A 12438-nucleotide genomic window follows, 5' to 3' on the forward strand; every position below is an offset into this window, starting at 1 on the left:
CGTTGAGTCGCCGGCGAGGCCGAGACGGCGGAGGGGCTCGGATTTTGCCCTCCGGCGACCAAATTAGCGGCCGAGACCACCGGTGCGAAGCCCAGGCTCTCACGCATCCAATGGAACACGCAGGAGACCGTGGGATGGCCGGAGGAGACGACGGCGTCAAGGTCAGCGACGGTCGGAGCACGGGCTCGACCGGCGCGACGCTACGGTGTACGGGAGAGAGAGATGAGCAGTGATATGGCTTCCTGGGAGCACGCTGAGCACGATGGAACGCACGTCCGCGAGCTGTAGCGACTATGGCCACGGCGACGCCATGGCCGGCGGGGCGAAGCTCTCGGGCGCGGTGGCTAGGCTAGCTAGGGAAGGCAAATGAGCTTGGGGAGAGAGGGGAAAAACGGCAAGGCTCACTAGGAGGTCGAAGTGCAGCTCAGTGGGCTCGGGGTCGACCTGGAAGCGGCGAATTTGTCGATGGCATCCGGCGGCCGTGCTCAGGGAAGATGACTCGTGGCGGCGATGTGGAGCTCCCGCGGTGGCGTGGCTCAGGGTGGAAGAAAGAGGGGGTCGAGGCAGAGCCTCTAAGCGTGTTGGCGAGGCGAGGCAGTGGTTGTGGCAACGACAACAGCGAGCGGCGGCGACGACGGCGCTCGGCGCAGGTGAGAGAGAGAAGCAGAGGAGGGAGAGTGCTCGAGGGGGAGAGAGGAGAGGTGTGCAGGCGGTCGAGGGGGAGTGTGTGGTGCTCGGGGACACCTCCAGTAGTGGCAAGCAGGCAGGAGGTGGCCGTGCGCGTGCCGGCGTGCGGTGGCCACGCACCTCGGTCCTTCTGGCAGAGGAAGGAGAAGACACGGGAGCCCCTTGTGGGCTGGGCCGCCAGCTGGGCCACCAGGTGGGCTGGAAGGACGGGTAAGTTGGCCCAGGTAGTTCTCTCTCCCTCTCTGATTCCATTTTGTTTTTCTTTTCCTATTTTCTTTTCTTTGTTCTGATTTAGTTTAGCCACTAAATCATTTTAATAAATTCTGTAGGTTATTATATGGCTTGCTAAAATATATAAAAATCCACTCACAAACTTCCAGAATTATTGGAGTTATATTTAATATATATTAAATATAAATCCAAAGCAAATAATTATTGAGTTAATTCAAATGGCCAAAATAAATGTTTCTGAGCTCCTAAAAATATTGGTTGGAATTTTCACTCTGGCCAATATTATTAGAGAAAAACAGGAACATTTTCTTGGGCCAAATTGAAGCAATTTTTATCTTGATCATTTTCAAAATGATTCTGAGGCTTTCACAAGTCCCCATTTAAAATTCATTGAATTTTAAACATGATGCACACATGACTAGCTAGCCCAGAGCAAACCAGAAATAGGGATGTGACAGGTTTTGAGATGAGATGGTGCTGATGAAGATGTTGATGGAGATTGCCCTCTCCCAATGAGAGGAGCGTTGGTGATGACGATGGTGATGATTTCCCCCTCTGGGAGGGAAGTTTCCCCGGCAGAACAGCCCCTCAAGAACCCTAGATTGGTTCCGCCAAGGTTCCACCTTGTGGCGGCGGAGTTTCATCCGAGAAGATGGCTTATGATTTTTTTTCCATCGAAAGAGTCCATATAGTAGAAGATGGTCACCGGAGGGCCACCACGGGGCCCACAAGGTAGGGGGCGCTCCCCCACCCTCGTGGGCGGGGTGTGGCCCCCCTGGTGAAGTTCTTGCGCTCAATGTTTTTCATATATTTGGAAAACATCATCCGTGAAGTTTCAGGACTTTTGGAGCTGTGCAGAATAGGTCTCTAATATTTGCTCCTTTTCCAGCCAGAATCCCAGTTGCCGGCATTCTCCCTCTTTATGTAAACCTTGTAAAATAAGAGAGAATAAGCATAAGTATTGTGACATAATGTGTAATAACAGCCCATAATGCAATAAATATTGATATAAAAGCATGATGCAAAATGGACGTATCAGGGGGGGTAGGGCGCACCCCCCCACCCTCGTGGATGGCCCAGGACTCTATTGGCACAACTCTTTTACTCCCGGAGCTTCTTTTGGTCCATAAAAAATCATCAAAAATTGGCACGTAATTGGACTCCGCTTTGTATTCCTTTTCTATAGAACACAAAAACAAGGAAAAATACAGAAACTGGCACTAGGCTCTAGGTTAATAGGTTAGTCCCAAATATCATATAAAATAGCATATAAATGCATATAAAACATCCAAGATGGGTAATATAATAGCATGGAACAATAAAAAATTATAGATACGTTGGAGACGTATCAAGCATCCCCAAGCTTAATTCCTGCTCGTCCTCAAGTAGGTAAATGATAAAAATAGAATTTTTTTGTTGTGGAATGCTACCTAACATAATTTTCAATGTAATTTTCTTTATTGTGGCATGAATGTTAAGATCCAAAAGATCCAAGACAAAAGTTTAATATTGACATAAAAATAATAATACTTCAAGCATGCTAACCAAGCAATTATGTCCTATCAAAATAACATAGCCAAAGAAAGCTTATCCCTACAAAATCATATAGTTTGGCCATGCTTCATTTTCGTCACACAAAATGCTCTCATCATGCACAACCCCAATGACAAGCCAAGCAATTGTTTCATACTTAGCCTTTTAAAACTCTTTAAACTTTCACGCAATATATGAGCGCGAGCCATGGACATAGCACTGGGTGGAATAGAATGTGATGATGGAGGTTGTGTGAGAAGACAAAAAAGGAGAAAGTCTCACATTGACGCGGCTAATCAACGGGCTATGGAGATGCCCATAAATTAATGTCAATGCAAGGAGTAGGGATTGCCATGCAACGGATACACTAGAGCTATACATATATGAAAGCTCAACAAAAGAAACTAAGTGGGTGTGCATCCAACTTGCTTGCTCACGAAGATCTAGGGCATCTTGAGGAAGCCAATCATTGGAATATACAAGCCAAGTTCTATAATGAAAAATTCCCACTAGTATATGAAAGTGACAAAATAAGAGACTCTATCATGAAGATCATGGTGCTACTTTGAATCACAAGTGTAGAAAAAGGGTAGTAACATTTCCCCTTCTCTCTTTTTCTCTCATTTTTTTATTTGGGCCTTTTTCTCTTTTTTATGGCCTCTTCTTTTCAGCTTCTTTGGCCTCTTTTATATTTTTATATATTTATATTTCGTCCAAAATCTCATCCCGACTTGTGGGGGAATCATAGTTTCCATCATCCTTTCCTCACATGGGACGATGCTCTAATAATGAAAATCATCACACTTTTATTTACTTACAACTCAAGATTTACAACTCGATACTTAGAACAAAATATGACTCTATGTGAATGCCTCTGGCGGTGTACCTGGATGAGCAATGAATCAAGAATAACATGTATGAAGGAATTATGAAGGTGGTTTTGCCACAAATACGATGTCAACTTCATGATCATGCAAAGCAATATGACAATGATGGACCATGTCATAATAAACGGAATGGTGGAAAGCTGCATAGCAATATATCTCGGAATGGCAATGGAAATGTCATAATAGGTAGGTATGGTGGCTATTTTGAGGAAGATAATGGTGGGTGTATATTACCATCGAAAGTTGCGCGACACAAGAGAGGTTAGCAATGGTGGAAGGGTGAGAGTGCATATAATCCATGGACTCAACATTAGTCATAAAGAACTCTCATACTTGCAAAAATCTATTAGTTATCGGAACAAAGTACTACGCGCATGCTCCTAGGGGGATAGAATGGTAGGAAAAGCCCATTGCTCGTCCCCGACCGCCACTCATAAGGAAGAAAATGAAAAAATAAATCATGCTCCGACTTCATCACATAACGGTTCACCATACGTGCATGCTACGGGAATCAAAAACTTTAACACAAGCATCTCTTAAATTCACAACTACTCAACTAGCATGACTCTAATATCATCATCTTCATATTTCAAAACAATCATCAAGTATCAAATTTTTCATAGTATTCAATGCACTTTATATGAAAGTTTTTATTATACCCATCTTGGGTGCCTATCATATTAAGACTAATTTTATAGCCAAAGCAAATTACCATGCTGTTCTAAAAGACACTCAAAATAATATAAGTGAAGCATGATAGTTCATCTATTTCATCAAAATAAAACCACCGCCGTACTCTAAAAAGATATAAGTAAAACACTAGAGCAAATGACAAACTACTCCGAAAGATATAAGTGAAGATTAATGAGTAGTTGAATAATTATGAAACTATGTGAAGACTCTCTAACATTTAATAATTTCAGATCTTGGGATATTATTCAAACAAAAAGCAAAATAAAATAAAATAAAACGACGCTCCAAGCAAAACACATATCATGTGGTGAGTAAAAATATAGCTCCAAGTAAAGTTACGGATAGATGAAGACGAAAGTGGGGATGCCATCCGGGGCATCCCCAAGCTTAGGCTCTTGGTTGTCCTTTAATATTACCTTGGGGTGCCTTGGGTATCCCCAAGCTTAGACTCTTGCCACTCCTTATTACATATTCCATCGAATCTTTATCCAAAACTTGAAAACTTCACAACAGAAAACTCAACAGAAAACTCGTAAGCTCCGTTAGTTTTAGAAAATGAAATCACCACTTTTGGTACTGTTGTGAACTCATTCTTTATTTATATTGGTGTAATATCTACTGTATTCCAACTTATCTATGGTTCATACCCTCCGATACTACTCATAGATTCATCAGAATAAGCAAACAACACAATGAAAACAGAATCTGTCAAAAACAGAACAATCTATAGTAATCAGGAGATTTCGAATACTTATGTAACTCCAAAAATTCTAAAAACTTAGGAAGACCAGGAAATTTTGTATATTGATCTACTGCAGCTGGAATTGTTATTTTATTGCTCTTTGGTAAAAAGTGAAAATTATTTTTGTGAGCGCAAACTTTCTGCCTTTATCAGCAAGATCAAACAATAATCACCCAAGAAGATCCTAAATTCTTTACTTGGCACAAACACTTATTAAAACATAAAAAACACAATCATAATAGAGGATAGATGAATTATTTATTACTAAACAGGAAATAAAATAAAATTGGGCTGCCTCCCAACAAGCGCTATCGTTTAACACCCCCAGCTAGGCATGATGATTTCAATGATACTCACATAAAAGATAAGAATTGAATCATAAAGAGAGCATCATGAAGAATATGACTAGCACATTTAAGTCTAACCCACTTCCTATGGATAGGGATTTTGTGAGAAAACAAGTTATGGGAACAATAATCAACTAGTATAGGAAGGCAAAACAAGCATAGCTTTAACACTTTAAGCACGTAGAGAGAAAACTTGGTATTATTGCAATTCCTACAAGAATATATTCCTCCCTCATAATAATTTTCAGTAGCATCATGAATGAATTCAACAATATAACCATCACATAAAGCATTATTTTCATGAGCCACAAGCATAGAATTTTTATTACTCTCCACATAAGCAAAATTCTTCTCATGAATAGAAGTGGGAGCAAACTCAGCAAAAGAACTATCACGTGAGGCATAATCCAATTGAAAATTAAAATCATGATGACAAGTTTCATGGTTATCATTAATCTCTATAGCATACATGTCATCACAATAATCATCATAGAAAGCAACTTTGTTCTCATAATCAATTGGAACCTCTTCTGAAATAGTGGATTCATCACTAAATAAAGTCATGACCTCTCCAAATCCACTTTCATAAGTATCACATTAGGATTCAACACCCTCCAAAATAGTAGGATCATTACTTCCTAAAGTTGACACTCCTCCAAACCCACTTTCATCAATCTTTCCCTAATAATAAAGCATGGGTTGAGTCAGTCGGGTTCACCGTCGCGCCCTTTTTGCAAAGAAGTCCCTACTATTTTTTATTCAACCCGCAGTCCTGGGCGAGTTAAGAAAAAAATGTTCGATATTATTTTTATTTTTGGGCTGTAGATCTAGCGGCAGCGCTCCCAATCCGATCGGGAGCAGGACGACGACGGCGAGCGCATGAACGGCGCCGGCGGCACGCTGCTCGGACAAGAGGAGGCGTGGAGGCAGGGTCGTACTCGCGCGTTCACCCGCAGTTAACGCGGACACAGCGGCCTCCATGGCGGCTCGGGTCGATGTAGGAGGACGAGGGGAGGAGCTCGCGAGGCCCGACACCGGGAATGGAGCGGAAGTGGCTGGATCTGGCGATTCTGAAGGGGCTGCGGCGACGAGTGGCTCCATGGGCAGCGACCTGCGGGGTTCAAGCGGCGGCTTCCATGAAGGTTCGTCAGATATACTTCCATTTTATGCATGGGTTGATCCCTCCCCTGGATACTGTCAAGGTTTGCATTGCAATGGAGCATTGCATCATTTTGCTTTAATTATTTAAACTGCCTAAATGGTACAAGTTGATTGTAGGTATGAGCGATCTGGTTTCCCCTTTTATTGTTCTATACGAGGATGATGCAGATGCCTTTTGGTGTTTTGAGATGCTACTGAGAAGGATGGTAATTTGTATCTATGTCAAACTATACTGGCATATGTTAGGTTGGTATTTTTGCATGACTTAATGCATGATATAAATTTTGTGGCATCTCAGCGTGATAATTTTCAGCTCAGGGACCAACCGGAGTTATGAAGCGGTTGGAAGCATTGTGGAAGATCATGGAATTGACAGATACAGAAGTAACTAACTGGTAAGGATAAAACAGGCAAATCGAGTCCTAATTTTCTTTTGGAAATTCACATGATATGGTTCTATGTTTGAGGCTTCAACAGACTACGCATGCCTCAAGATTTGAGGTGTGAGTGTGTGACTTGATTTTCTGTGTTGTTACAGTTAATCGGTAATGGATAAATCAAATTTTGTTATGTATATTGGTAAAACTAATTAAGTTAAAATTTTCTTATTTATGGATTATAATTTCTTACTCAGAAAGCATATTTGTGTATGTTTAATAGATTTTCACAGGGATATAAGACTAGAAGTGTGGATGTTTGTCAATTTTCAGAGGGAAATAAGCAACAGAATACACATGAAAACATGGCTGCATTGGGAAATTTTGGATGTTACCCATGCTCATGCATGATGGTAGTTGTTGCGAAGCTCATCTTAGCAATCCATCATGAATCATCCCAGCACAACAAGTTGTCTATTTAGTTCATTACAAACACCAGTATCACAGGGATAATGGAGGTAAATCAAAGCTTAATGCTGAATCCTTGGTACCTCCTCCATGTTATGATGTTAGGACAAGAAAACAACCCAAGAGGCACCAAACCATTTATGCTCAGCTAGCTTCAGATTTTTGTTTTTGCACAATTAAGATGACAAGTTTACAGACATACGGTACTAGCTAGCTAATTTTAATCCCATTATAATGTAATAGATATCTTCCTGAGCATACATGCGTCATTGCTCCATGTTTTTACACCAGCAAGTGGCACATTTCGAACTAACCTGCCCTTTCGCCGGGCTGACAAAGTTGAGTTTTTTTCCAATTTTTCTAAGGAGTCTACATATATATGCTCTGCGTGTGCTCGCCCTCTGCTCAGACACCGTCAAGGCTCTTGACCTCGGCCAACGATCTGTCGAAGATGAAAGTGGCAGCCACCAACTTGTGGTTTCTCAGCGTGCGCTCCTTCTTCCGGTTACACAGCGACCACGACAAGATGACGGTTGTGGTCTCGGCTTTTAGGATGGAGGCCTTTAGCTACAGTTTCTCATGGACGAACTGCCGACGCAACATTCCTTGCTTCAATTTCTTTGTCGTAGAAGCTGAAAGTATATGGTCTGAATTTATATTATCGAGTGTGTATGAGTACTGATTTAGAGTATGTTGGTCACTTGCGTTCTGAAGCTTTTTGCTGTATTGTGGTCTTGGCTTTTAGGATGGAGGCCTTCAGCTGCATTTTCTCATGGACGAACTGACCAACACAACATTCCTTGCTTCAATTTCTTTGTCGTAGAAGCTAAAAGTATATGGTCTGAATTTATATTCTAGAGAGTCTGTGTATGAGAACTGATTCAGAGTATGTTGGTCATTTGCGTGCTGAAGCTTTATGCTGTATGATTTCTATGGGAGAGAATGATACACGAGCCAGTAATAATACAACTAAAGTTTGTGAACATATCATTACAAAATTGTTGGCTAAATAATGTATGCATCCTACTATGATCATTTTCTTTGTAGCTATACACTTATTTAGAATACTGTACAATTTTTTCTATAGCTCATTTTGTTAGGAATGATAGTAAAACGAGGAATGTTTTTCTACTTGTCGATCTTCTATCCCCTATCCACCCTGTTTCGCTCATGTTCCCACTTTGAAAGAATGGATGAGTCATTTGGATTTTTTTTCTTCCGTTGCAACGCATGGACATGTGTGCTAGTATAATCATCATAAATAGGAGGCATGCTTTCATCATAATAAATATTCTCATCAAAACTTGGAGGACTAAAAATATCATATTCATCAAACATAGCATCCCCAACCTTATGGCTTTGCATATCATTAGCATCATGGATATTCAAAGAATTCATATTAACAACATTGCAATCATGCTCATCATCCAAAGATTTAGTGCCAAACATTTTAATGTGTTCTTCTTCTAACACTTTGGCACAATTTTTCTTTCCATCATTTTCACAAAAGATATTAAAAAGACGAAGCATATGAGGTACCCTCAATTCCATTTTTTATAGTTTTCTTTTATAGACTAAACTAGTGATAAAATAAGAAACAAAAAGATTTGATTGCAAGATCTAAACATATACCTTCAAGCACTCACCTCCCCGGCAACAGCGCCAGAAAAGAGCTTGATGTCTACTACACAACCTTCTTCTTGTAGAGGTTGTTGGGCCTCCAAGTGCTGAGGTTTGTAGGACAGTAGCAAATTTCCCTCAAGTGGATGACCTAAGGTTTATCAATCCGTGGGAGGTGTAGGATGAAGATGGTCTCTCTCAAACAACCCTGCAACCAAATAGCAAAGAGTCTCTTGTGTCCCCAGCACACCCAATACAATGGTAAATTGTATAGGTGCATTAGTTTGGCGAAGAGATGGTGATACAAGTGCAATATGGATGGTAGATATAGGTTTTTGTAATCTGAAAATATAAAAACAGCAAGGTAAGTAATGATAAAAGTGGGCGAAAATGGTATTGCAATCCTAGGAAACAAGGCCTAGTGTTCATACTTTCACTAGTGCAAGTTCTCTCAACAATAATAACATAATTGAATCATATAACTATCCCTCAACATGCAACAAAGAGTCACTCCAAAGTCACTAATAGCGGAGAACAAACGAAGAGATTATTGTAGGGTATGAAACCACCTCAAAGTTATCCTTTCTGATCGATCCATTCAAGAGTCTGTAGTACAATAACACAAAGTTATTCTTTCCGTTTGACCTATCCTAGAGTTCGTACTAGAATAACACCTTAAGACACAAATCAACCAAAACCCTAATGTCACCTAGATACTCCAATGTCACCTCAAGTATCCGTGGGTATGATTATACGACATGCATCACACAATCTCAGATTCATCTGTTTAACCAACACAAAGAACTTCAAAGAGTGACCCAAAGTTTCTATCGGAGAGTCAAGACGAAAACGTGTGCCAACCCCTATGCATAAGTTCACGAGGTCACAGAACCCGCAAGTTGATCACCAAAACATACATCAAGTGGATTACGTGAATATCCCATTGTCACCACAGGTAAGCACATGCAAGACATACATCAAGTGTTCTCAAATCCTTAAAGACCCAATCCGATAAGATAACTTCAAAGGGAAAACTCAATCCATTACAACAGAGTAGAGGGGGAGAAATATAAAAGATCTGTCGGCGTCCTGGGAACGGGGGTCCCCAGACTTGCCTGCCTGCAGCCCGTGGCGTGGCGCCGTCAATGGCCCCGTACGGCCCATCTTCACCAGCAAACACTCAAGACCTTCACAAGGGGCCGAGCCTCACGAGGCGGACAATGCAAGACCTCCTCGGGGGCGGCCTCACCAGGATGGCTCGCGAGGGGCGAAGAGATCAAGGCAAGGGACACCTCGCGAGGTCCCTGTGACGCAAGCCATGACGACCAAGGCCAGGCAGGCACCAGGCGGGCGCCAGTGCGCAGTGTCCTCGTTTCCTCTTTGGTACTAAAGAGGCAAGCACAGGCGAGGAGTCCCGAGGCAGCAGGCAAAGGTTTCCATATCAGTGCAGCGAGACCAAGACCGGCAGGACAACAAGACGGAGGTCACCGTGGAGCCCAGGACGGCGTCACCACCAGAGCCTTTGGCAGGCGAAGACCATCTTTTGTCAGGATAGCTTGTACTAGATGTCCCCTTCAAATTGGCCGTTGTGGGATCCCTTCTTGCCTAATATTTGGGAAGAGGACCCGGGCCTCTATATATAGGGCTAGCCTCCACCGTAGGGAGACATCTCATCTTGGACCAGATCCATTCCACCAAGGCCACCACACAAACTCGCCAAGCACAAGAGCACCTCTCCTTAGGAGGTTGTTCTTCCCTTGTAACTGTTCATCATCAGCCCAAGAGGCAATCCACCACACCACACTGGAGTAGGGTATCACACCACATCGGTGGCCCGAACCAGTATAAATCTTGTGTCCCTTTGTTCTGCAAGTTCGACGCGCTGAGCCTTGAGATCGGGATGAGGGCGTGGGCTAGAGGGAGGAGAGATCTTCGTGCACCCCTAGTGTTTGAACCTTAAGGGTTTTGCCGGAACCCAAAATCCGACATTTGGCGCACCAGGTAGGCGCGCGCTGAAGCTTTCCTTCCGCTGATCCACGTCCCACTGCTCCATTGCATCCATTTCAGACGCACGTCGAGCCCGCGCCGAGCGCCGGCCGCCCTCGCCGCCTGTGTCGCTCAGACAGCCCCTGTCGGCAGGCCTCCCCGTCGTTCTCCATCTCCTATTGCCAACGCCGCTACCGGCCCGGCAGCAAACGAGCAGCAAGCGTCCTCACTGCACCCCTCCATGTGGCGGGACGACCGCACCGCCACCCTGTCGCTGACTCTGGCCGGCTCATCATCTCACGCTCACCGCACACCCACAGATGCGCATGCTGCGCTGCTCATGGCGCGCGAGCTCCTGCGCTACCGCCCGGTCAACGACCTCTACGAGGACTGGTTAGACCGCATCGCCGAGCTCGTCACTACCGCTGGAGGCTCTCCTGCACCATCCCTCTCGCTGCCTCGCCCACCCCCAGCCGCGGGCGATGTAGTTCACGTAGTGCCTCCTCCGCCTCCGCATCAAAACGGCGCCCTTGCCTTGAGACGCGCAGCTCACGGAGCGCCACCACCCTCTCCGCGTCAAGACGGTGTCCTCGCCCCAAGACACACGGTCCAACGGCGTGATCCGCAACGCCGTTTGCCCGCGCATGAAGAAGAAACTACCAAGAGGTTCCCCGGCCGCAAGAAAATGCTCCAGCGCTCCCGGGGCCATGACAAGACTGCGTGCCGCTTGTGGCGGCGGTGCGCGGACATCAAGGGCAGGCTCCGCCCCTGCAGAGGGCCCTAGTGGCCACCGCAGGCTGCCGCGCCTTCGCTCCCGAGCTTCGTACCATTGTTTTGCCAGGCAAGTTCAAGCCGGATCTGCCTCCCCGCTACGATGGCACCCCCGACCCAGCGGAGTTCCTGCAGCTCTACGAGCTGAGCATCGAGGCGGCCAACGGCAACGAAAAGGTCATGGCGAACTGGTTTCCCATGGCTCTCAAGGATGACGCCCGCTCATGGCTCCTGAACCTGCCTGCGGGATCGATCTCCTCCTGGGGTGAGATGTGCGACCGCTTCATCGCCAACTTCCAGGGCACTCGCGACCGTCCTTCGGCCGCGGGTGACCTGCGCCACATCAAGCAACAGCAGGGAGAGACCCTGCAGAAGTACATCCAGCGCTTCAACAATGTCCGCCTCAAGATCCCCAAGGTGACGGACGAAGCCATCAACTCGGCGTTTTCCGATGGCATTCGTGATGTCAAGATGAAGGAGGAGCTCGCCATCCATGAGGAGTTGTGCACAACTTTGGAGCTGTTCAACATAGCGACCAAGTGCGCAAGAGCTGAGGAAGGGTGTCTCTCCCTCCTCGAGCTCCCTACTGCCGACCCAGAAGAGAAGAAGGCCAAGGTCAAGGACGTGAAGCACAAGGGAGTGGCCATACTCACGGCAGAGCCGGAGATGAAGCGTGGTCGGGACCACCCCAAGTCGTCCAAGGGCAGCCGTCCATTCTGCGCCTTCCACAATGTACACAGCCACAACACGAACGATTGTCAAGAGCTCAGGGCCATCCGAGATGGACACTTCGGTCGACGCCCCGAGCGCAACGACCAGGGTTACGGCCGAGGAGGAGGACAAGGCGGAGGACGCTGGGACGACCGTGGCCCACGCCAGGAGTGGCGTGACCGGCCTCGTGAGGACCACTGGCAGGAACAACCTCATGAGGGTGC

General features: G+C 45.2%; 1 protein-coding gene across 2 annotated transcripts; it reads left to right on the top strand.

Annotated features, from left to right (window-relative positions):
* The first annotated feature begins 5881 nt into the window (after positions 1–5881).
* LOC125536963 lies at positions 5882–8111 on the top strand. 2 transcript variants are annotated; one of them, XM_048700254.1, is made up of 4 exons: positions 5885–6262; positions 6399–6527; positions 6595–6676; positions 7492–8111. In XM_048700254.1, the coding sequence occupies exons 1-4, from the start codon at positions 6100–6102 to the stop codon at positions 7676–7678; spliced, it is 561 nt and encodes a 186-aa protein (XP_048556211.1). In that variant the 5' UTR covers positions 5885–6099; the 3' UTR covers positions 7679–8111. The 2 variants fall into 2 exon arrangements, with proteins under 2 accessions (XP_048556213.1, XP_048556211.1); XM_048700256.1 differs by lacking the exon at positions 6399–6527 and having other exon boundaries at positions 5882–6262.
* The last annotated feature ends 4327 nt before the right edge of the window (positions 8112–12438 follow it).

The sequence above is a fragment of the Triticum urartu genome, chromosome 2, assembly GCF_003073215.2.
Source record: "Triticum urartu cultivar G1812 chromosome 2, Tu2.1, whole genome shotgun sequence".
NCBI classification, from domain to species: Eukaryota; Viridiplantae; Streptophyta; class Magnoliopsida; order Poales; family Poaceae; genus Triticum; species Triticum urartu.